Source organism: Hyaena hyaena, unplaced genomic scaffold (assembly GCF_003009895.1).
Source record: "Hyaena hyaena isolate Hyena2069 unplaced genomic scaffold, ASM300989v1 scaffold_360, whole genome shotgun sequence".
Classification (NCBI taxonomy): Eukaryota; Metazoa; Chordata; class Mammalia; order Carnivora; family Hyaenidae; genus Hyaena; species Hyaena hyaena.
The window spans coordinates 1675247-1701349 of NW_024080993.1; the positions used below are offsets into that span (position 1 = coordinate 1675247).

Below are 26103 nucleotides of genomic sequence, written 5' to 3' on the forward strand. Positions count from 1 at the left end.
GCACACAGAGACAATGAAACTGTGAACATTAACTCATGGGCATGAAGGAAAAAGGGGGTATTGAAGATATGCAGTGTTAGGGGTTTGGGTCAATACAAAACAAAGTCCAGGCACCGGGAACATGGTTGTTTACAGCAGACGTAAGGTGCTACCTCTTTTTACCCAAACTGCCTAGGGGACAGGAAATACAGAGCATGCTACGTCAGGGTCAACAAGGCACCTTTCTTTTGTTAATTAGTTACACTCTGGACAACTTCACCCTGCTGTGGTCTAAAGGCCTGTTTACCTATTTACCTATTTTGGTTTTTCCTTCCTGTGAGAACAGCTTTCTACTATTGTACTAAGTTGGGGGGCTTTTCCTTCCTGAATACCTAATCTTGTTTTCCTTCATCTTGGATGCATACATCCTGTGGCTTTCTATTTCTTTATGTTTTGTTAACCCATTGGTGCAAGCTCAGGGAATTCTTAAGTTTATTCCCCACGATAAGATTCCAGTGTCTGCTTGTACACACACACACACACACACACACACACACAGTGATAAGGCATATAAAGAAACAAAAGTATGGCTCACTCAAAGGAAAAAAAAAATAAGCCGACAAAATTATCCTTGAAAAAGACCAGATGGCAGATCTACTAGACAAATACTTTTAAAAAACTATCTTTTTTTTAATTTATTTATTTTTGAGAGAGAGTTAGAGACAGCATCAGCAGGGGAGGGTCAGAGAGAGAGGGAGACACAGAATCCGAAGCAGGGTCCAGGCTCTGAGCTAACTGTCAGCACAGAGCCCTATGTGGGGCTCAAACCCACAAACCATGAAATCATGACCTGAGCTGAAGTTGGATGCTCAACCGACTGAGCCACCCAGGTGCCCCTTAAAGCAACTATCTTAAAGATGCTCAAAGAACTAAAAGATGATGTGGAGAGAGCCAAACAAATGATGTACGGATAAAATGGAAATATTATTAATATTATTAAGGAGATAGAAAATCTGAAAGAAAAATTTAAAAAGGAATCCTAGAGCTGAAAATTACAATAACTGAAGTGAAAAATTTCACTAGAAGGATTCAAAGGTAGATTTGAGCAGGCAGAAGAATCCATGAACTTGAAGACAGGACAGCTGAAATCATCAAATCCTGGGGATAGAAAGAAAAAAAATTGAAGAAAGTGAACAGAGGGATCTGTGACTCACTATCAGGCAGACCAACATACACATTGTGGAAGTTTCAGAAGGAGAAGAGAGAGAGAAAGGATCAAAGAGATTATTTGAAGAAATAATGCCTGAATACTTCCCAAATTCGATGAAACATGTGAATATAAACATCCAAGAAGCACAACCAGCTCTAAATAGGATAAACTAAAGGGACCCATACTGAGACATATAATTGAATTGTCCAAAGACTAGGACAGAGAGTATCTTGAAAATAGCAAAAGAGACGTGACTCATCACATTAAAAAAAGACCCCCATTAAGATTATAAGTAGATTTCTCATCAGAGTCTTTGGAGGTCAGAAGGTAATGGGCTGTGTTTTCAAAGTGCTGAAAAAAACTCTCAATCAAGCATCCTTTATTTCAAAAGTGAAGAAGAAAGACATTTCCAGGTAAATAAAAGCTGAGGGAGTTTATCACTAGAACTTCCCTGCAATGAAAGGTAATCCTGAAATCTGGAATAAAGTAACTCAAAGTCATATGATGCAATACAGATCTCAGTAAAGTTAAATACAGGGGGTAATTATAAAAGCTGGTATTATTGTAATGACAGTTTGTAACTCCTGTTTTCCATGTCTCCTACATGATTTAAGAGACTGATGCATTAAGAAAAACAATTTTCTTATTTTTTAAACTGTTTTTTAAATATTTATTTATTTGAGGGGCGCCTGGGTGGCTTAATCAGTTAAGCATCCTACTTTCGCTTAGGTCATGATCTCGCGGTTCGTGGGTTTGAGCCCCGCGTCGGGCTCTGCGCTGACTGCCAGCTCAGAGCCTGGAGCCTGTTTCAGTCTGTGACTCCCTCTCTCTCTGGCCCTCCCCTGCTCACGCTGTCTCTCTCTCTCTCCTAGAGATAAATAAAAAAAATTAAAAAAAATTTTTTTTAATAATATATAAATAAATATTTATTTATTTGAGAGAGAGGGAGAGAACATGCACACAAGCAGGTGAGGGGCAGAGAGAGAGACAGAGAGAATCCTAAGCAGGCTCCACATGGTCAGTGCAGAGTCCAATGTGGGGCTCAATTCCACAAACCGTGAGATCGTGACCTGAGCCGAAATCAAGAGTCAGACACTTAACCAACTGAGCCACCCAGGCACCCCCCAACAATAATTATTTTATGTTTTTGGGCATACAACATACAAAGATGGAATTTTGTGACATTCATAACTGAAAAGGGTGGGGATGGAGCTATATAGGAGCAGAGTTTTTATGTGTTATTGAAGTAAGATGGTATAAATTTACATTAGAGTTTTATAATTTCAGGGCATTAAATGTAATCCCCATGGTAACCACAACAAAAATAGTTATAGACTATATACAGAAAGAAATAAGGGAATTAAAACACATCACTGTAAAAAAAAATCAAATAAACACAAAAGAGACAATAATGCAGGAAATGAGGGACAGAAAAAGCCATAAGGTATATGCAAAACAAATACCAAACTAACGCAAGTAAGGCCTTCCTTATCAATAATTATCTCAAATATAAATTGATTATACTCTCCACTCAAAGAACAGAGAGTTGCAGAATGGATTTAAAAACATGACCCAACTATGTGCTGTCTATAAGGAGACTCACTTTAGATCCAAATGTTAGGGGTGAGAGAGAGTCTGTGTCATGTGGATGGACACCACAATTCTCAGAGTCCCCACAAGATTGACATGGGCATCTGCACTCGGGAGTAATGACAGCTAGAAGGAAAGTAGTCAGCACAAACCAGTTTATTCACGTGAAAGTGCACTCTCAAAGTGCGAGAGCTGGGCAGGTTCCGTGAGGTGGAAATGGCCTCTAGGCTGTTTTGGGATTGGGTGTTATTGGGCCTCTCTGGGCTGTGAGGAGTGTGACCTACAGGGGGTGATCTCTAATGGGGATGGTTTCAAAACCTTTGGGAGATTCCTCCCACAGGGTGGGAGGGGGAGTTTTTGACCCTACAAGGTTTGTACAGGAATAGTCATGGAAGCCTTCTTCCATTAGTTGGGGCTGTTTTCATAATGCAAATGCATTATAATGAGTCTAGGGGTAACCCTAGGGCAGAGGTGGATGAGGAGAGCGCATGCTCCACACCTGTTCTGGCCCTTTGGTCTGGCAGCCCCAAGGTCTTGGAAGCCACAAGGTCAGGATGCTGTGCCCCAGGACTTCTACGGTGTAGCTTATTGATCATCATCCTTGTCTGCAGCTCGTGTCTCTGTCATTCCCCTTCAAGGACTTGGGACTCTGCCTCAGGGTTTGCCTCCGACCACTCATGTCTAGCTTCTACCTAACACAAATACATAAACAGATAGAAAGCAAAAGAATGGTTGTACCCTTATGTTCACAGCAGCATTAGTTAAATGAGGGAGCAACTCAAGTGTCCATCAACAGATGAATAGAGAAGCAAAATGTGGTATATGCATCTATGGAACAGTATTCAGCCTTAAATAGAAAGGACACTTTGACATATGCTATAATATGGATGAAGCTTAAGGACATCATGCTAAATTCAATAAGTCAGTCCCATAAAGACATATATTAGGGGTACCTGGGTATCTCAGTCGGTTAAGTGTCCAACTTCAGGTCATGATCTCACGGTTCATAAGTTCAAGCCCCACATCAGGCTCTGTGCTGACACCAAGGAGCCTGCTTTGCATCCTCTGTCTCCCTCTCTCTGTGTCTCTCCCCCACTTGTGCTCTCTCTATCTCTCTCTCAAAAAAATATTTTCTAAAAAGACATATGCTGTATGATTCCACTTAGATGAGGTGCTTAAAGTAGTCAAAAACATAGAGATAGAAAGTAGAATGTTGGTCGTTCAGAGGATGAGGTGTTATTGTTTAAAGGTAAGGAGTTTCAGTTTTTCAAGATGAAAACAGTTCTGGAGATGGACGGTGGTGATAATTGCCCAATAAAGATGTACTTAATATCCCTTTTATATATAATCAGGAATTATATTCCTGAAAGTGAATAAGATGCTATATTTTATGATATGCGTATTCTACACAGTATAAAAAAATGGAGAAGAAAAGAATAAATTTAGAGCATGTCAGCAAAAGCTCATATGGCAGCCAGTTAGCAGCCCCAGAAGCAAAGAAGTCAAAGAGGTGCTGAGACCTCAGAGTTGAAGGAGTCATGATGTCCCTCACCCAGCACCGCTCTCCACTCCAGCCTTTTTACAAACTATCTTTTCTCTAACACTGGTTTGAGAGATTTGAGGTTAGAAAGACACTTGAGTCGTCACAAAGACCAGCCTTCCAGAGGACTCTGTCAGTGATCAAAAGAGACACCTCATCAGCGAAGGAAGGGACCCCATGACTTCTGTTGTCCGCCACCTCACAGCGGCTAGACCACAAACCACTACTCAATATTGCTGCCACCGACGGGGATACTGAGATCACAAATCAATGCCAGAAATAAACCCAGTCCTCAAGTGGAAATAGAAGCAGAATCATAAAGTAACAGCCAGCCCGTGTCTGCACCAGCCCGTGTCGGCACCAGCCCGTGTTGACACCAGCCCGTGTCTGTCTGCACCAGCCCGTGTCTGCATCAGCCCTGCACAGAGCGGCCTTCCTGGGTCGCAGAGGTGCTTAGGTCCCCCGAGTCCACCTGCCCACGCGTGGGCCCCACGCTCTAAACAGAAAGTGATTTTTATTTTTCAATGTTTTAGAGATTCAGAATTTAGAAAACTGGCTCAACAAATCTTTTTGTTGTTGTTGTTGTTGTTGTTGTTGATAGAGAGAACACAAGCAGGGTAAGGGTGGAGAGAGAGAGAGAGAGAGAGAGAGAATCCCGGTGGGTCTCCCTGGTGGGACTTCCCTGTGTTGTTCTCCCATATCACCTCTCAGGTTAAATAATTTTGCATGTTTTTATTTGTGTGAAAAAAAATACAATAGAACCCAACTTGTCCACTCTTACTAAATTTTAAACTTCACTTGGGTCTCACTACCCACCCCATTGTCCCAGCTAGAGACTTCTGAATCCGCTTTCCTCCGTCGCCTCCAGTATTTTTCACGGGTGAGGGTTATCCTGGGATTCTCCATGATGGATGCTGTCCTGACCCTGACCCGCGGCCACCTCTCTGTGGTCACCAGTCCTTGTTTTTGTTCCAAAATGTTACAGTTGCCTGTTAAATGGCATGAATCCTTCTATGGCTTTGAGTCTGTGCCGTCCCATTCACTTTTTTAAGCCAATTAAATCCAGAGGAAGGGCGAGTAGGTCCCTCTGCAGCGGTTGCTGGCTCCCCTGGATTTTCTGGGGCCTCTGCGATTCATTCTAAGACAGGAGGCTCCTCTCTCTGCTGCCAGACTCAATCCCGAGGTGAGGCCCGTCTGCTTAGGGTCTCCTTTGCACCCACATGGGCATCCCAACGCACCGCAGAGGTGCCGCCGGGCTCCAGATGCCCTTGATGCCCTGGACCCATCCAGAAGCTCCAGTAATCCTCATCCGGGTTCCTAAAGAGATGCCACCCATCTCGCCGTCCAGCCACGCTCCTCCTTAGCCCGCCAAGAACCTTCGCTCTACCCATGACTCTCTCTGAAACCAAACTGAGACAAAACGAAAAACGACTTGATCCCTTTTGTGGGGTTAGACTGTAAAAATTGAAGTTTGGCTCACTCACCTCACAACTTTTTCTCAAAAAGGGAATGGCACAAAAAGGGAATTAATTCCTCAAGAGGGTTAACTCCTCTTTTCCTAATGTTTGTTTATTTATTTGTTCAGAAAGAAAGCGCACAAGCAGGGGAGGGACAGAAAGAGAGTGAAAGAGAATCTCAAGAACTCCTCTTATTCTAATGTTTGTTGTTTGTTTGTTTGTTTTAGCCCCAGCGGGGGGGGGGGCACGGAAAGAGAGAGAGAAAGAATCCAAAGCTGACTCCATGCTGTCAGCTCAGATCCTGCTAATGGGGGGCTCCAGCTCCTGAACCTGAGCCAAAATCAAGAGTCACACGCTTCACCGACTAAGCCACCCAGGCGCCTGAGGATTAACTCCTTTTACCTCCGAAGAAATCTCAGACCTCAGAGACCCAAAAGCTTGACTACGGGGTGCAGGGAGGAGGGGTGCCTCTTATTTATTGGTAGCAACATTGGCTTTTTGGCTCTTTCTAATGTTTAGAAACTTAGGAAACACACAAAAAATACGTGACATAGAATGATTATAGGCAAAAGCCACCTTGAGTTGTAATGCTCAGAATTTCAGTAGAAGTTCAGAGTGAGAGAGTTTTATTGTCCAGAAGAAGACTACATGTTTCTCCAAACTCCACTCTTTCTATTCTGAAACCTTCCTTCTTGAGGCACCAGAATTCTCTTTGTAAGATATCAACTTGATCTTGGAACTTCCTTGACCTATAGAACAAATCTCGAATGCTCACTTCCCATATCCATGTCTCCATGGCAACCCCAGTGCAGGCCCCCTTCCCTGGACTTCTGTTATTAGCCTGCTGCACAAGGTGACTTATGGCTGTAATTATTCTATGTTCCTATTTTCTTTTTTTTCCCACCCAGTTAGCCTCCGAGTTTCTGAACACAAGAAAAAAAAAAAATCTATCCTTGCTACACAAATTTCACATGAAGCTAGGATTCAAGTTCTAGTGTGAGGAGACATCTTTTCTCAACAGCATAATTGAAGGCTAAAACGATTGTTTGTCCTTTAAAGAATTAATGAGCTTTGTCCAGAAGTCTTCTCCTCTATGGAATAATTTTACTTGATTTGTTTCTTCACTTGCATGGTCAAAAATTTAGACTAAAATGTATCTCTCCAAATAGACTACTAAATAGACTAAATGAAAAACCTCCAATTGCCCAGTGAAATGTCAGTAAACTGTATTGGAAATATTAGAAATAAAATCATTGCAATGGCAGGTTGTGGTAGATTATATATGGCGATGATGTCTGTCATTCTCCACACTGGAGACCATGGAAATCAGTGTTTGTACAGCATCCTGGGGCAAGTGGGTGAGGCTTCTCTGGGAGGAAGCAGCTGCCTGTGTCACCTGAATGTTATGGGGACACCTTGTATTTCATTCAGGGCTCTTGGATTTGGAAAACATGCAAAAGGAAACACACCTTCAAATGTATCTGATACAACTTTTTAACTGACAGTAACAACAACAACTGGAAAATGCTACAGCCGAATCTTCTCTCTCTTTTCATTTTTGCTTTCAACCTCAGTGATGTCCAAGGTCACACACAGTCCTCCATACTCCGTCAGGAGCACAAATGCCCCTGTATGCCCAATGGTTGAAATAGCTTTCTATTCCCTTCCTCCATCACGTCCCTTAGGAAGAAAAATTTTTAAAGACCCCATTCATCCATCTTCTCACATCTATGGAACTCAGATTTGCCTTATGATAATCTGTGGGGGTTGATGACCTGATGAAGTCCCAGCATGCTGAGCTCCACAAAAGGAAAATCTTAGCCAGAGCTGAGTGTGATTTAATGATAAATACATATCTCAAGTTGCTCAGAGAACTGCCCATGCGCAAAGAATCTTCTCCAAACTATTCTAGGTATTGTCTTTAGAAAATAAATATGCTGCACTTTGGGTTTTTCAGGCAAACCATTTTTGTCAGATACTTCTCAGCTACCATCAAGTGAAGGAAGACACTTTCCTATTTCAGTAATTTAGACATCAGCATTTTTTTTTCCACCCAAGCTAAAATAAGCCACCTAAACATAGGATAAGAGCAGATACCAAATGGGCCTATGTTTTATTTATTAATGCCTGGAATGGAGATGTCATCACCTTCTCCCATGCGTTTCCTTTCCTTACTCCCAGGCGCCTCACCCTGGTGGATTAAACAGCAGAAGAGGCAATCCTTTAGGGACACGTATGGAGAAAACGTATTTCAAATGGCTTTCAGGAGCTAGCTAAGTATGTCTACTTGGGGGATGGTAAACAAGGAAGAGATTTTAATTTGGACATGTGCCAAATCCCTCTGAAAAATTCAAGAACAGCCAACTTTGCTACAGGCACTCATTTACTTATTTCCAGGAGTAAATTAATGGAACAGAATTGGAAGCTGCAGGTGGGATGAATTAATGTCTTGCAGGGTTATTGGTGATGCCTAAAATGCTTTGTAAACTAAAAGTACTCCATAAAGATGTCATTATAAGTACCTCTGTCATTGAGAGCAGCAAGATTAATAATGATGAAGCAAATTAAGGAAGCAAAGTTGGGTTTTATTTTCTTTGTTTTTCACACGAAGGGGAGTGTGTCAAATTAGCAAATGTTATATGGTCGAACCAGACAATAAATCCCATCAGAGAGACAGGTGGATCATTGGGTTACCGCAGCTCAAAGGACACCTGGTTATACATTATTTGTAAAGCCTCTCTCCCTTGCTTTGAGTGTTTCTCTTTGCTTTATAAGGGCCAGAATTCACAAGTTATGTATACGATCATGCTGTCCCTATATTTGTGGTTTGACTCTGACTTAAATAGTTCAGGCCCCAACATAGTTCCCATCAAGGTATTTTTGATGTTATGTTCGAATTACCGTATGTTTTCTGGACTTCCATGACTGTCAAACAGGAACACACTGACAGCTCACATCGACAGAGTACGCAGCCTCCGTACTCTTCCTCATGTGTTACGTGCTTTCCGCACGTTGACTCATTTCATCTTTGCAACAGCTTTGTACGATAGGTACCAATAGAGTTCTTGCCGCCCAGATTTACAAAGCCTAGGCTTACAGGCATGAACTAACTTGCCCAGAAATTCCATCCCACATCCATCGAACGCCGAAAGCCCATGCACTCACCTTGAGGGAGAAACGGGTCTCTGCATGTGTTCACAGCGACCCAACAGAGAATATTCAGTGATGGGCAACAGACAATAGTTTGCTGCGGTCTCTTGTGTTCTCTTGTTCTCTCCCGGCCCAACCATCCCCTCTACCCTGGTCCTCCATTTTGTCCTCATGTCAACTCTTCCCTTGCCTTTTTTTTTTTTTCCCAAAGGCAAATATGCCATGCGAGACCTCGTCCACAGGCTCCCAGGTGGGAACAACAGAAACAACACAGCGAGTAAGGCCATGTCAGACGACACGGTGACAGCCGTCTGCTGCACCCTGCACGAAGTGATCACCAAGAACATGGAGAACGCCAAGGCCTTACGGGATGCGGGCGGCATCGAGAAGTTGGTTGGCATCTCCAAAAGCAAAGGAGATAAGTAAGTCAGACCGTGACTTCCTTAGCACCGTGGAATGGGTATTGGTGGAACTGGCTCTAAGTGAACCCAAATCCACTGGTCATGGGGAACACCACTGAATGTCATTGGATAACAAGAGCAGGGAAGTAGCAGATGGTGTCCAGTCTTCCCGCCCCGTGATGAAAGCTGATGTTAACTGGTGATCTTGGTGACTGCTGTGATACTGGTAAGATGCACTTGACCATCCAGCATGTGTACCCTAGCAAATACAACCTGCTTCACCTGAGTAAGTGAAAGTATTTTGTGGTTGCTATTTCCTTGTGGTTGCAAGTCCAGGCGTTCATGACGGATCCACATCTCTGCCCTTTGCCTCTTCAGCTGCAAGTAGCAAGTCATGCAGGGAGGGTGAAGGAGCAAACAGAGTGGGGGAGTCCAAGAACTCATTGCTGACCCACCACCCTTCTGTGCTAGCTGTGAGTTTGGGGCAAATGGTTTAACTTAACAAGTTACTATGCCTGTACTTTCCAGTCTAAAACCGAGGAAGGGGCTGTCCTAATATCCTAGAAAGGCTGATAATCAAGTCTTACAGCATGAAAAGAAATTTTCCAGAGGGGGTGGTGGTAAGGAAGGACTTCTATGCTAGTGGAATAAAGAAAGATAAGGCTCTGTGTCCAACCAACTGCACCTCCAGCAATGGAAATGTCCCCAGTTTGATTTAAGAATCAATGGTATCTTACTGCATGCAACCAAAACATATCTTCAGAAGCCAGAGTGTCAGTGTATCAGCAAGCTGTCAATGTTACAGAAACATTCACAAACCTTAATTAAATTTTGCATCCTGGAAATCCTTCAATGTAATCAATAAGATTAAGAGGGTAAACCTTTTGTTATCGAAGGTCTGCTTTGTGATTTTTTCATTCCCTGCCTCCCCCCATTTCTTCACAGCTAAATGCTAAATAGTTTTTCTTCTATTATTAAAGGCTGTAAAGGATGTACTTTGAGACTATTTGGAAATTCTCTCTCATTATTTCATTTGATTCAGGATATTACCATTGTATAATAAAAGAAGTCTCTGGCTTCTATTTAAGCACCCTGAGACCTCAAGATAGGTTCAATCAACAATTTAGTGTTAGGATTCGAGTACTTTCCTATATCAAGTAGAGAGGCCCCATTGGACTCATGCAATAATAATGTAGTATAGATAGTTGGCTTGAATTATATGTTATTATATTGTACTTAAAATTGCTATTCTACATAAGCAGGAACCTACATGGTTTTCTTCTTCATACAGCTTCCATAGAACTTGGGAATCTCTAATTGCCAGTCTTGAGCATTAAGAGCTTAATATGCTAATGCTTTTTTAAGCAAACACACACAGACACACACATGACAAAGCCATAGTCCACAAAAACACTCTGACCTATTTGTGCATATTCATGAGACATTCAAAGATTTTTTTTTTCTCTGAAATGTAAGAATAGAGAGCTTGAGGGGTGGTCTGGCATGTGTTAAATTCTTCCAGTTGTGTGAGCAGCCTTACTGTAGTTAACATCACTAAATGGGCCTTAAAGAGAAGCAATGCTTTTATCAGTCCTATGGTCAAAGAAAATTACTTGGTGAAATTAATTTAAAAATCATTTGAGGAAACCACTGATGAAAGATTGTGTATCCATGTTGCCAATCAAGAAAATGGTCCTGATAGGTCTTATCCAATCTTGATTATTGTTAATGGGAAGTTTCTTTCACTAAAGATGATCTAACTGTCCTTTGATTTGACTGAAATTTTCTTTGTAAGAAAGTCATGTGCTTCATCTCATTATTCCTTGACCTTTTCCCCAATGTTAATAATCGAGATTTACACATGAGTTGAATAAAAAGTGTTGAGCTGGGTTGAGTCAGGCGTCTTCCCAATTTTCCTGCGCATCTCACCCATCCTTCCATGTGATTTACCTCTTTTTTATATAATGACTAATTTGTGGATCAAAACAAGGTTTTTATAACTGCGGATAGCCTCATCTCCCACCTACACTTGAATTTGGTTACTGCTTCTCACCGCCCTTAAAAGGAATCCAGAAGAATTGTTCTGAATCTTAACACTAAACTCACCACTCATCACTCAATTCTGTTATGACAGTAGGCACTGAGATTCCCAAGACCTTCGACAAGTTTTAACAAAACAGAGAATCTTTATTGAAATGAGAGTTTTTAAAACTGGGGATTAGTTAATCATTGAAAACTGGAGGGAGAGCAGTTTGCCCTGGTTAATTTATACAGCCCTTGCAAATCTACCCTCCCTAAAAGGTCCTTAAAAATTATTAGCAGAAGTAAGTTTAACTCAAACCTGATTTTTAAATTTCAGATAGCATGATAAAGCGTGATGGAGAAACGTGCCTCTCTATGATTCTCCATTTTTGTGTATTTATATGTTTTATTTCTAAATATACAGAAACTTAATACGCCATGCCATTAATGAGTCAGGCTGGTGAGCTGCCAGTCACAGTCCGTTTGAACTGTCCTGCTCACTGGGCCATTGTAACACAACCACAAGGACTGGGGCTCGGAGACCCTGCTGCTTGGAATAGCTGTGCTCAACACCCACCGTGAATTACACCACCTGACATCCTCCGTCACCCCTAATTTGACGATGTTAGTGAAGAGCAGGCATTGTGTAATCATCAAGGACCCTTATAGGAGTCTTATACTTACTATTTTCAAATCTCGATAACTTAAATTATTCTTTTCACATCATTTTAAACACCCATTGTGGACCTTCAGGCACATCCATCTCTTTCAAAAGTACATTTGGGTTTTTTTTCTTTCCAATTTTAACAGTTATATAGGAAATAGCGTTGAATGTGTCACTGTATTTTGTCATAAGACAGAAAAGCCATTAACAGTCTCAACTGTTACTTGGCAGTAAGGAACTGTATATTGTCGCTTAGGTTATAATCACTTGTCACATTAGAAACACTGAATTGTTCAGTCCTTCAATCAATACTTATAGTCTTTCAAATAGAAGCTGCTATGGTTTCAGACTAGTGATGGGTCAAAATTAAAGTCTAAAAATAAAAGCAGTTTTATTTTTCGCATGTTCGCATGTTATTGTGACATTGTGATGTATTGGCATTTTCACTGAAAGGTTAAAACCTGCTATTCATTACACATTCATAGTCTTTTTTCTACTTTGTACACTGTTTCTGAAGAATTTTTGCATGCTGTGTCTCAACTACCTTACTTAATATTAATATCTGAATATTAATGCATGCTCCTCAAGAGTTGCTAGGGGCGCCTGGGTGGCTCAGTCAGTTAAGCGTCCGACTTCAGCTCAGGGGATGATCTCACAGTTCACGTGTTCGAGCCCCGCGTCAGGCTCTGTGCTGACAGTTCAGAGCCTGGAGCCTGCTTCCGTTTCTGTGACTCCTTCTTTCTCTGTCCCGCCACTGCTCGCATGCTCTCTCTCTCAAAAATAAATAAACATTAAAAGAGTTGCTTAACTGTTGTCATGGACAAATATCTAACAATGATAAAATACAGCAACACATAACATTTAGCCTTTGTTTTGCATTGATTATATAAGGTTAACACACACCTGTACCTGTATCCATGAAAAGCTCTAGATTCTCTGTCTTTAAGTCAAAGGATTTAAAGCAGGATACTAACATAAATTATGAAATCACTTAGCAACCCTGCATTTAGTAAAGGAAAACATGTGTGTTACTTATATACAGTTCATCTTTCATAGTGAAAAAAAGTTGAATTTATAAGAACTCTACTTTTTTTCTTTTAAAACTACATGATGTAACTAGTGTTCTCAAACACAGCCAAAGTTGAATTCCATCTCAGCAATAAAAATAGTAAGCATGACTATTGCTGTCACCAGTAAGCAAGTGGATGAAGGAACCTTCAACTTACTTGGTCTAAATCGCAAGCTTGAAGACCCAGGAAAATAGCAGACATTTAATTGACCATGTATTAACATCCCATAATTCCTTCACAAAAATGCATGTCCTCACAACCTCCGCTTCCTCTGGCTCCCTGATCCAACCTCAACCTCATCCCATCTAACCATCTGCTCACTTTCTATTTCAAAAGCCCTTTTATTTCAAAGGCATTTCTGGTCGCAATTCAGATTTTCTCTTCTGGGAATCCTTGGGCCACTGCACCACTGGTCAGCCTCATGGGTGGGTTCACCTTGGAGTCCTCATGGATGGTTATGTGCTGCCCAACTTCAGGAGTCAACGTACATATAGACCAGGGGTCAGCAATCTACAGCCCAGGGACCAAATCCCACCCACTGCCTGCTTTTGTAAATATTTTATTGGAGCGCAGCCCCATCACTCACTGATGCATTATTTATGATTCCTCTAGTGTCACAGTCACAGGGCTCCGTAGCAGTGATCGAGACCATACGGCCCTCCAAAGTGGAGCATATTTATTATCTGATCCTTTTTAGAAAAATGTGCCAGCCCCTAAGAGAGGCCACTAGACAACCACTAGAGGGTGCAGCTGTGCATGGATTTGGCCATTAGAATAAAGGATCGACAGGTAATTAATGAATAGCTTCCCTCACCACAAGCCAAAATCACTTCCAAGAATGTGATCAAATTAAATCAACACAGATTTATTGACCTTGTGTCTGTTTTGAGACACAGATTGGCACTAACCCCAAAGTCGAAATATTTAGCTATTGTTTGTTTCGTAACAAATTTAAAGCCATGACTCAAAAACATGCAGGGTGGAACTTTAATTGTACACAGGGCTTTATTTATAGATGCTTATGTGTTCCTGTATATAAATGTAAGAGAGCATGTCTCCCTCCCTCTCTCCCTCGCACATCTTCCTTCGCTGCCAATTTACTGTGCGTGGTACCATCAGCAAATGGAAGGCAGCTCCTTGTGATCACGTAAACACGTAGAACCAACCCTATATATACTCTCATGCTTCAGTTGAGAAACTGAGTATTTTTTTTCTTCTTACTACACGGTCATTGCATAACACTGCCATTAAAACTCCCGAATCCAGCCCTTCTTGATTGCGATTTTTCTCTTCTTTCTGTTCCACTTTATAGTCAAACACTAAATCTGCATTCAGACACAAGGCTCTGCTCTTCCTTTGGCATTTTGAAAATTCTTTGCCAAATTGAATGTGTTCCCCTCTCTCTCCCTCATGGGCTGTTTTTGAGAGTAAGGTTGGAGACAGGTAGATCATCCCTTGCACTCCCCGGGCTGAGAGGGAAAGAGCCAAGGGGCCAGAAGGATGTTTATTTCTGTAAATGCCAGACCCTGATGAGTTAGTGTCAATCTAACGCCCAGCTGCCCCACTCGCCATCTTACATGACTTGTCTGCTCTTTTTCAGACACTCTCCGAAAGTGGTCAAGGCCGCATCTCAGGTCCTAAACAGCATGTGGCAGTACCGAGATCTGAGGAGTCTTTACAAAAAGGTAAGATTTGCTTTACCTTTGTGGCTCCTGGTTCACACAGACCCTGAGCCCAAAGACACAATATTTGGTCATAACAAAGTGCACTATATGTATGGAAAGTACTTGTCCAATAGTCTGAATGACTGAAACACAACTAAAGAAGGACCATCACTGAAGAAGCAGAAGAGGAGGGTCAATAAGTGTCCCCGAATATTCACTAAGATCCATGAACCTTCTGGATTAGACAGACCCATATTCCTAGGGTCTTACCCTAGATCGTCTTACAGAAAAGAAAATAACCTTGTTTTCCCGAGGTTCCATGTTGTACAATATACTAAAAATTAATGAACTGAACAATTTTGCCAAAAAAAAGAGAGAAAACGTAAGTAGGCATCAACAATAATGGTGGAGAGAAGACAGAAAAAAATGTAAAAAACAATTCAGGAGGCTGAGAAGCATCGCAGCCCAAGAGCAACGAGAAGACCCCACACCTGCCCTATGCGCATAACCCCGACCTTCGCCACGTTTCTGCCCAGAAGGACAGGCCTGAGGTCCCTAAAGACAGCTGCAGATCGGGGGGCAGAGGCTGGACACTTGTCCAGCACACTCCCCAGGAGTCAGAAGGGGGTTCGTATTGTACATGTCACAAGGGTGTTCATCCCCAAAATGGTTCCAAAAATAAAATCATAAGGGAAAAATGTCACATCTAAAAATGTTGACCTATACTTCATTTCCAAGTGAGGCTAAATAAAGGGTGCATTATTTGGGGGTTAAACGGGGAGGATTTTTTAAACAATGTGTCCCAGATATTGTTTTTATTGTTCCTGGACCAGCAAATGTGGCTAGTTTGAAGGATCGATGATCCCACGATAGATTTGAGTGAACGGATAAGGGAAGAGACCATCATTAATCCGCAGGGAGAACAGGGAAGGCATGGATCTCTGTAGGGATTCAGAAAGCTTAAACGGGACTGGGGGAAGGGGCATGGGCTTCCTCAACAGCTGCTGAGAGCACCTCCTTGCACCCCCCTGGCCACCTGCCCAGAAGAGAAGAAGGAGCCAACGTCACTGCTGCCTTCACCCCCAGCCTGCCATTAGGGGCTTGGGGATATTGGGCTGTGGCACGAGGTTCACATCACAGAGAGCAAGACCCGTGTTGCCAGAGGGAAATTTGTCTATTTCTAAGCCAGTGGGAAAAAGTAAATATTTAATGACTGGTTCTACTAAGTTAGAGCCTGTTTATAGACTTCTCCCAAGGTCTTTCTATCTCCCTTATGCTCTCATTACTTTGCACTTCGAGTTTACAGAGTTTAGCCTATATATTTCTCCTTCGAGATTTTCCTATTTGCTAAGAGCAAGTATGTTTCAGTTGAAACATACTTTAAGAGATGGCAAAACACAGTGTTGGGGAACATTGTAGATTAATTATATTCTTTTCTAAATATTTGGCACGTTGGTGTAAGCTTTTCTCGCAAATATTTTGGGTGACGTTTTGTTTTGCTTGAAATTCACATCCCCCCCAGCATCCCTACATAGTTCCTTCCTGGGATCCTCCAGGGGCTGAATGAATTCTCTCCCTGGGCAGGATCCTTCAGCTGGGCAGGCAGCTGGACATGAAGAACACACTATAAATTAGAAGGGAGCTGGTCGTTCTGAGTCAGTGGCTCCGGAAGCTCGATGAAATATTACTGCCCCCAATAAACTCCACTTTCCCTTGGATCCTGAACATTTCTTTGCTGAAATACACCTTCCCCTACTTAGGTGCATCGGAGGGAAACTGCTTTTTAGAGACTACAAGTTATTTGTTGAATACTAGTCTGAGTTTTCCATCTTCGCTTCTTTCTGTGTCGGTAGCAGAGTTCAAAAAGTGTAATTGTCTTTTTATTTTCATGAAGGAGAAAAATGTGTCGACAGGAATTAATGGAGCTAAAAATCAAAAGCTAAAGATGGTTTAAAATGTGTTTCAAGCGAGGACATTCAAGGAAGATGAGCTGGAGAAACTGATGCTGATGTTTTCAGTTGACCCATGGTGATGTTTTTAGTTGACCCATGATTTAAGAAGGTTGAGAAAGAGCTGTTCTTAATAATTTCCAAATTATGCAGTTGTGAAATGAAATGAGGACCTTTAGGCTCGATATCATAATAGCAAAGCTCAACATTTACAAAAGCTTTTCTTTTTGAAAAATCCTTTGGTGAGAAGACCAGATTCATTCATGCTTATGAATTGTTTTTAATCAGTGGGGAAATAGATTTCCTTTTTGTTCTTCCTTGACAATTTACATATCATTGAAGAAATGTCTGATCCATATCTTTTAATTCTCCACGCTTCAAATCTGTTTATTAAACATCTATTGTAAGCTTAAAGAAAGAAGAGTTTCAGAGAAAACATAAGACATGGGAAGTAGCTAATGTGGGTAAAAATGAAATATGGAATAATTACTGGTACCCTCATTAGTTTCAGAAATATGTACTACAGATTTACTGGATGAATTAGGGGTAAGAAAATTATAGACCAAAATCTTGAAGAATTCATGGAGTTTGCATAAATCAGGAGGTAAGACTTAAGGGCATTATGCATGAGAGGAAAACACGAGGAGAGAGAGAGACATTGAAACTGAAATGGCATATCTATCAGACAGAATTAAAGGTCCATCTGTCACTGGCTAATTTCCTCCCAGGACTCGGACACAGAGGCTGGGATCTCATTTCATTAGCTCGGCGACTTTATTTTACATAGAGAGACACGTGTAATAAATCGGGATATTCTTCTGGCTGGGTGTGTTGACTAATACAGAATTATGTCTGGTTCCTGATACGTTGTGGGCCAAAACATATTTGTATTATCTGAACCTTCAACTTTAGTGAGACGTGGATGTTTTTTTCCCTAATGGGAAATCAATAATTGCAGAAGAATTTTATCACATGCCTCATACGCCACCATTTTTTTCTCAACCAGTCCTTAAGTTTGGATAACCACAAATAGAACTTTAAAGTTTCTTAATCTGCTATATCATCACAGAGGCTGATTGGTAATGGAAAAGCAGATGAACCTTAGGAACAGGCCTACTATAGGCACGAAAGAGAAACTGGAGGTCAATGATTCCAGACTTTTTTGAGCCTCCATACTTTAGGAAATTGAAGTCACTGACATAATGGGTTCCTTATGTTTGACCCTGGCGAGGACCATGGGGACAGCTGGTTGTAGAAGAAAGGAGACAAAATTGGGGTGGTGGGGAAGCATCGAGTTACAAGATTACAGAAATCATTGTTTACAAACCCTTATACAATGCCTTAATGATCTGCACGGCATCTCCCAGACCTAGTTATACAGGGTGGGATACAGGCTATGCTGTTCTGACGGAGGACTTAAAAGTGTTCAGAAGCTCACCTGAACAGGCATCTCCTTTCCACTCATGGAGCTGTAGGCAGGTGGCCCAGGGCCAGCACGTGATTCTGGGAGCGATCTTCTTGCTGTGCTTTGTCCTGTGCTCCTTGACTTTGTAAGCAAAGTTCCCTAGCTTGGCTTGTTCCAGCACACAGGAAGAGGGGGAGGGGAAGTGACGGCCAGTGTGCCGTGTAAGCAGGGATTCAAAAAGTGCTGAAGTCCTGCTCACACCCCAACACCAAGAACTCAGTCGCATGGCCGCACCCAGCTATGAGGCAGGATGGGAAAAGGGAGCAGCCGTGATCCTTGCTGAACTTTACGGCGGGAGGAAGGTGGTTATTTTACTGGCAGAAGAAAGGCAGTATCAGCTCCAGTAGTCATTTCCTTGGGTTCAGATACATTTAATATCAATTGCATTCACTGTCTAATGAGGCATATTATTCCATTTTAGGGTAGCTGTGGTTATTCACAACTTCTTACTTGCATTAAGTAAGAATCTCTTGCTCAGCAACTTCTGCCCTCCAGTGCCATTCTGAAAAGCCTAATTTTTCTTCTCTATGATAGCCTTCCTGTTTTTGAAGCTACCCATTCTGTCTCCATGAGGTCATGACATGCTCAGTTCTCATATATCAGCGTTTCCATGGCCTGCACATGACTCTTTCTTTTTTCTACATGCACGCAAGTTGGTCAGGATCCTTTCTGTAAGGTGGCATCCCAAAATGAGAATATTCCTCCAAGTTTACTTAAAGCAGAAGAAAAAGAGTGGGACTGTGCTTCTCTGGTGCTGGGCGCTCAACTGCTGGTAAGGTTCAAGAGCAGGTTAGTGCCCGGGAAACTCACCGTTCTACATGGTGAAGTACAAAGAGCACCGGACTTAGAATCACACGGAGAGATTCCGGGCGCAGTTTGCCACTGACCAGCAGCCTGACGAGGCAAGCCCCTTGAGACCTCCCTGCCTGTCAGGTAGGAATTGACACTGAGCAGCCCTGTGACGCCTTCCTGTGGGCGGGCAGCGCACCAACCTTCTGTTCACCAGGTCTCACTGTCAGTGCTCACAGCTGTGTCGGCGTTGTCTTATATCCATTATCTGAAACTGGTCACTGGCCGTTACTAATGCAGAGTCTCCAGAAAAGTGAGTAACCTCTTAAAATGGTCTGTGGAAATTCTACCTGGAGGAATGTTCTCTCCAGGCAGCTGGACATGTCCTCAGGGCCCTACTGGTTTGGGAGGCGTGGGCCTTCTGGTTTGTGTGCCACTCTGGTATCAAAAGATCCCCTCACATCCTTAGATGGAGACGGTGGGCATCTTCTCATCAGTACCATCCCGCCCCTTGGTTTTCTCAACCACGCAGTAAACACCAATGCACATGCATGGCAGGATCGCCGATTGTGCCCAATGGGACTGTAATCATTGAAGAGCTTTGTAAACTGGAAAGTCATATACCCACAGGAGTTCTAAAATTGTTCATTGTTCATGCCGCTTGGCTGAAAAATCCTCTCCGCCATGCTGTTCACAGGCAGCTGGATGATGTCTGGATCCATCATCATCACCATCAGCATCATCATCATCATTGGCTTCCACATTTTCATAGCTCTTTTCCCCTTGGTTTCCTCACCCTCTCTCTTGCTAGCCCCTAGGTCCCTCTCCAGTGCCCCAGTGTGTACTCTAAGGGTATAAGAAAACCAGGTTACACAAGGCTTTACAGGGAGGTCATTAACGACAATGTAAGTTGCCATGATTTTAGAAGGGAAGTCAAGGCTATGATTTCATTTAGGGCTAAAACCTGTGTGTGTGCAGGTCATGTGTGCTGAAGACTAATGTTAGATAGAGGATCCTGGAATCTAGGACTGCACTAAGAAGACATGAGTTCAAGCCCTGACTTAGGAAATAGCATGCCATCTTTCTCTGATAAGAGGCCCTGCTCTGATCCTTTGTGTTTTTTAGCCTGAAAATGCTATTTAGTAAAATAGCATCACACACGGAAATATTCTTCTGGTGATTCCTATGATATCACCATCCCCTAAGTCACCTCAAGTTGTCTGATTGCTGCTTCTTCATCATTCTTGGTCTCATCTTCCTGTTCATGCTCGAATGTTGATGTGTCCCAGGTCCTGTGTCTAGATCTTTCTTATCACACAGGCAGCCTCTTCCTGGTGTCTGGACTCTTCCGCCTGGCTTCAGTTACTGCCCGTATGTAGGGCTCTCCCGGGTCTGTTTGTATATCTGACCACCTACGAGATAATCTGCTCAGATGCCACAAACAAAACTAGATCTCAAACTGGCCTACCTTCCTGGGTTTGACTCCTCGTCTGCACCCTCCCTCACCTAAGCCTGTACCCAGGAACCATCCCTGGCTCTCTCCTCTACTTCACATGTCTGCATCCAACCCACCAGAAAGTCCCACACTTCTCCCTCCGTCTACTTCTTCCTGTGGTCATGGCCATGAGACAGCTGGCTTCTTTCTTCTGGATCATTTCCACAGACCCATAACTGGCTTCTCCACCATCAGGCTGCCTCCTCTCCAGGCCATTCTCCGAAGGGCAGCCAGGGCAGACTTCCTAAAAAGCGCATTTGACTAAATGACTCTTGCGAGCCGTACATTCCAGTGGCTCCCATTGCCTCAGGATGGGGTCCAAACATCTTAGTTCAGCCCATGAGACCTTTTAGGAGTGGCCTCAGCCTAGCTCCCCGGCTCACTCTTGGCCTTCTGCCCACATTTAGCCACCAGCTGTACTGAACTTCTGTGTCCCCAGGTCACTTCCCTTCCCTCTCTCCCCATCCTGCAAAGCCTTCCCACAGCCCACGCTCCACCACCACTCCACCCACCACCCCGCTCGCCCGCCTAATCTTCATTTGTCCTCCCCTGAAAATCACCTTTCTGACCTCTTCTCCGGGGCTGAATTAAGGTCATTCCTTCTCATTTAAAATAATTGGAAGGTAGATTTGTTTGAATGAATAAAACCATTTTAATTCAAACTTTCAGCCATTATGAATAGTTTGAGCTTATAGCTAAAAATGTTGCAGCAGAAGGTGCTATAATATTTAATATCTATATAAGATTTGTTTGTACTTTTTTAAAAAAAAAATGTTTATTTATTTTGAGAGAGAGGGAGAGAGAGACAGCACGAGTGGGGAAGGGCAGAAAGAGAGGGAGGGAGAGAACTCCAAGCAGGCTCCACACTGTCAGTGCAGAGCCGAGCACAGGGTTCAGTCCCACAAGCCATGAGATCATGAGCTGAGCTGACCTCAGATCATGACCTGATCTGAAATCGAGAATTCATGCTTAACCAACCGAGCCACCCATGTGCCCCAGATTTATTTGTACTTTTATAGAAAACAATTTTCTTGCTTGGTTCAAATATTAATTGTGGGAGGATTTGCATTGTGAACTTACATCACAAGTCGTTTCTTAACAGAAATTGCAATGAAACTTGCCTCTGACTCTAGTACAATTAAAATAAGATCTCCTGGGGCGCCTGGATGGGTCAGTTTATTAAGCGCCCAACTTTGGCTCAGGTCATGATCTCCCAGTTCATGAGTTTGAGCTCCACGTCGGGCTCTGTGCTGACAGCTTGGAGCCTGGAGTCTGCTTCAGATTCTGTGTCTGCTTCTCTATCTCTGCCCCTCCCCTGCTCATGCTCTGTCCCTCTCTCCCTCAAAAATAAACATTAAAAAAATTTAAATATCAACCCCTAAAGAGCAAAATTCTGAATTACATGCAAAATGAGCAAACACTGCCTGAAAGAGGCTGCACTACTATGTGTTAGAAAATAGGAATGAAGAAAACTAAATAAATCCTATCTATTCCTCTGGCAAAAACAGGGCAGATGGCTTAACTTTTTTAAAAATTGAGGTTCTTGGTTTACTTGAACTACTTTGATTACTCTGTTCTCCAGACTTGCAGATTTCCCCTCTTGGCTGCCAGTGTCTGAAGGCTCTGAAGGCAACCCTCGGCTTAATGACATGGAAAATTGGAATTTATCTCATTCCTAGCCAGCACCGATCATTGTTTTATTGGTCTTCATGAGGCGTTAGGTCCAGGACTAATTTGCTGGATCTTCCTGAACACAAATTCAGTAACAGGATTGGGTTTTAAAATGTACATGGCCTGTTTTGCCTTAAAGTGTTATTTACCTAGCGGTCACTTAAAATGTAAGCTTGTTAATCACTGGGGCTTAGATATGAACAAGATTTAGCACATTCTTTTTAGGTTTTGGATCCAAATCTTTCTTTAATTATAGTTAAACAGTTCGATGGTAATATTCAATCATTAAAAGTGCCAATGAGATCTTCATGTTTGCTCTCATGTTGGGGCAGAATGACCTCTTAATAAGGAATTCCGACGAGCAAGCCTGAATGTTTCACTGGCTGGCTTTCCCTGCCTTCGTTGTGGTTGGCCGCTCAGTCAGGGTGCCAGCCGGGAGGTTCCCTGCTACCTGCCATGACATCAGTCTTGCGTAGCTCTTCTTTCTAGATCTCCAGCTCAGCACCGTGGCTCTTTGCTACTCCTCAGTGTCCTTCTGCACCTCCAGGCCTGCGTGCTGGCCTCTGGGTCTCAATGGGACCCAGGTGGTAAGGCCACTCTGCCCCACAAAGGCTAACCCAGAGGGTTCCAAGAAAAGTTTCACTGGCAACCCAGAGTCACCCCAGGCCATTGTGGGATGCCAGGGGGACCCTCCCCAGGGTAATTACTCAATGAGAAATCATGGATTTCCAGGTACAGTGGACCCACTCTGTCTTCTGAGGCACAGATGTATCCTGAGATGGAATGGAGGTAGCAGGAAGGCTCAGGGCACCACAGTGAAAAGGCCTCTGAGCATTGGGTACAGAAAGCAGAGGATCAGAAATGAGGAGAATGTACCTCTGTTCTTCCATTCCTTCACTTCTGCCTGGACTTCCTGCTGAGAAAACATGGTGGGCTCTTAAAACAGAGTTGTGGAAAGAGAGACAGCAATCCCTATTGTCAAGTAGGAGGGTCACATTTTTTCCAGTGTTTAGCATATGATACTGAAGCTTATTAGTTTGCTCCAGGAAATTCAGAGGGCTCCAGAGAGAACAGCATCATCCACTCAACCTGTCCATGACTGAATTAAAATCCTTGGTTCATAAATGCAGGAGTCAAATCAAAGTCAGGTCACATGTCAGAATCGCACTCTTGTTGACCGTCAGCTGGGTTAGAAACCAGACTAGTTCTTTCCACTAATATTCACTGCTTAGTGTTTTCACAGCTGTACTCCTATAGCGGTCCCCACCCAGAAACATCAGTATCTTTCACAGTGAGCTCCTGTCTCAAAGAATGCCCAACTGTTTGTGCTTGAAACCGAGTAAGGTCATGTTTCTCTGGATAGAGATGTTGTATTCATTCTTGCCATTGGGATGAAAGAAACAAAACATAAAACTAATCTTTAAATGTCCTTCCTTTTATTGTCGGGAAGATAGACTCTCAGGTTGCACACACCATTCAGCCGGTAACTAATGAGCTTGGGGAGGATTGGAGTCATGCCCTTCACGGCCCGTCTCACACAGGGAGGCCTCCCATTTCTTACTGCTGCCATGTTCATTTCATTGGCTCTTGCCACCGCTGCACTCACGGAACAAGAAATCAATAAGTAATTATGGATGGGTGAGGGATGTCCGCAGATTTCCTCCAATGTCCAGACCATAGAGGATGAGAGAATGGACATAGCCCTGTGTTTTTTCCACTGCTTTGGGGAGGCCGCAATGCACAGATGAGCCCATGGCCCCTTTGCTGTGAATGGAAGTCATGGGCTCATCGTCCTCATCCACTAGACATTTAAAAACTCAGTACTGGATCCCAGTGAGAACTGAAAAGAGGTTTTGAAATATTGTCAAGGGAAAAAAACCACAACATTGTCAAAATTTCAAAATTTTGATCTTTAAGCTTTACAGTAAGAAGGGCTTTCGCATGTTGCCATTTTGAGAACTAACAGATTTTTGCTTTGCAAGTATCTAAGATGTTGATGGAAAAGCAGTAAATCCTCTATAGACATAAATTAAACTACTGAATGTAGAGCTGTCATTTTTATCAAGAAAGTTGCTTGCCAAAAATTTATTAATCTTTCTACTGTGCTGGAAAATTCTTCACCAAGAGATGAGACTGGAAGGGCATAAGGACTTCCAGCCAGATTCTAACACCACCCAAGCCCAGCATCCTCAAGACTTACAATGGTAACTCCTCAGGTTCTTTCTTTTCTAAATCACTTGATGTCAAGTTGGGGTAAGAAACAAAAAGGCGGAGGTTAAACTCAGCTATGATACTGTCTCCTCCATAAATCCGGGCATTTGCTCGTTGACATTTGTATCGGCAAATAAGGTCTTCCTTCATGAGGTCCCCTGACCTCTCTGAGACACTTCTCAGACTCTCATCATATGATATCTGTCCAAAAACAAAGGCGCAAATAGGAACAGAAGCAAAAATCAATTGTGCAAAAGTGGAAATCGATGCACATGGCAGTTGCTAAACAAGAAGTGACTAAGTTATAGCTATTGCTGGGATGGATGTCCACATCGGAAAATCCTGCAGACCAGCGCCCAAACTGAATGTTTCCTCTGTGCCTCCACTCTTTGATGAGGCTTTACCCATAACATTTTAAATCAAAACCCACAAAAATACCCCAGAGAGAAAAGGCAGGGGAAAGGGATTGAATCAGGAAAAAGAAAAGTCACTAAGTTTAATGTGAGTCTACAGCCATTCTTGTTTCTGACTTTAAGCAATTAGCTGAAACTTACCCCTCTGTTTCAGTGGATGACAGCAGTTGGGATGATGTTATTTATGTCTTTGAGAGCCTTAATTCCTTGAACAAAAAGAATGCGATCAGTTTCCTCCCCTTTTCCTATCTCTCCCTCACCGAAGCTGTTCCTTCCCCTGTCTCAACCCCATCTGCCCACCAGGCTCTGGAAGGGAAGGAAGAAGAGAGGAGAGCATAGCCTGGCCAGTGCAGTTGTAGCCTGGCATCGGTCCACTGTGTTTTCAGGAGATGCCCATGTTCTGGTTTCTTCTCTCATGGGAGCAGTGATGGGGTTTGCTCAGAAGTACCACCTCCCAACTGAGAGCCCCTGGCCGGGACCTAGGTAACTGTTCTGATTTCTCCATCAGCCTCAGGCTTCTGCCATTCCACTGCCCAGAAGTCTGGGTGGGTGCAGATGTTGTGTCTCTGTAGCATAGGTAGTATTGGAAGTCTTCCTTAAGAAGAAGGGTAAACTTGTGAATACACATTTCTGTACAGGTCTTGCAAGGGGCCCAGGCAGTGGATAGGCTGGAACCTAAGCTGTTTAAGCTCCACCCCTGCTGCTGAGTCTGTGTATCCGCTGAAGACACTAGTCCCTGCAAACCCCACCTTCCAGAGAGTCCATGGTCAAGGTGAATGGGGAGTTCACTCCCCAGGCTTCAGGAGAGAGAAAGTGGGGAATACCCAGCACATCCACCATCTCCAAAGAAGCTCTGCCCACTTGCAAGCTCTTCTGCCCTCTAGTGAATTCTCAGCCTGATCTTGTAGATTCTGGATGTGAGACATGTTCTAGTCCTGCAGATCGTATTTTGTCTTTTGTCTCACATAAGAGTGTAACAGTCCTATTCAGACATCACACCTCCCAGACCAGGTCTTCTGGTTCCTGCTATCAGTATTCACTGCCTCTGTTCATTCTCCACCGTTGGCCAGCACTGTGTCCACATTCCAAGCAGCTGGAAAGGAAAAGATCAAAGGAGGGCATAGCTTAAATAGTCCCAGGTCTTAGTCCCGTGGCCATAGCTCCCTGCGGGGGAGCTGAGAATGAGGCTAACTGAAAAGAAGAGTTTTTATTGCAAAGTGGGAAAAGGAAAGAGAAGGCTACCAGGATGCTTATGCCCACAACATTCACATGATGTGGGCACCAACACCATGGCCTTTTGGTATTAGTGGTGGCCAGCTTTTATAAAACCCACATTCTTGAGAAGAGCCCCCAGTGCTTTCAT

The 26103-nt window shown here is 43.1% G+C and overlaps 1 protein-coding gene across 1 annotated transcript in view; it reads left to right on the top strand.

Moving 5' to 3' along the window:
* The window catches only part of CTNND2 (catenin delta 2), a 935777-nt gene that overhangs the window by 875445 nt on the left and 34229 nt on the right, over positions 1-26103 (top strand). The window contains exons 22-23 of the mRNA XM_039250112.1: positions 9138-9348; positions 14684-14768. Coding sequence (XP_039106043.1) covers positions 9138-9348; positions 14684-14768 — 296 coding nt within the window. The remainder of the gene's footprint in view (positions 1-9137; positions 9349-14683; positions 14769-26103) is intronic.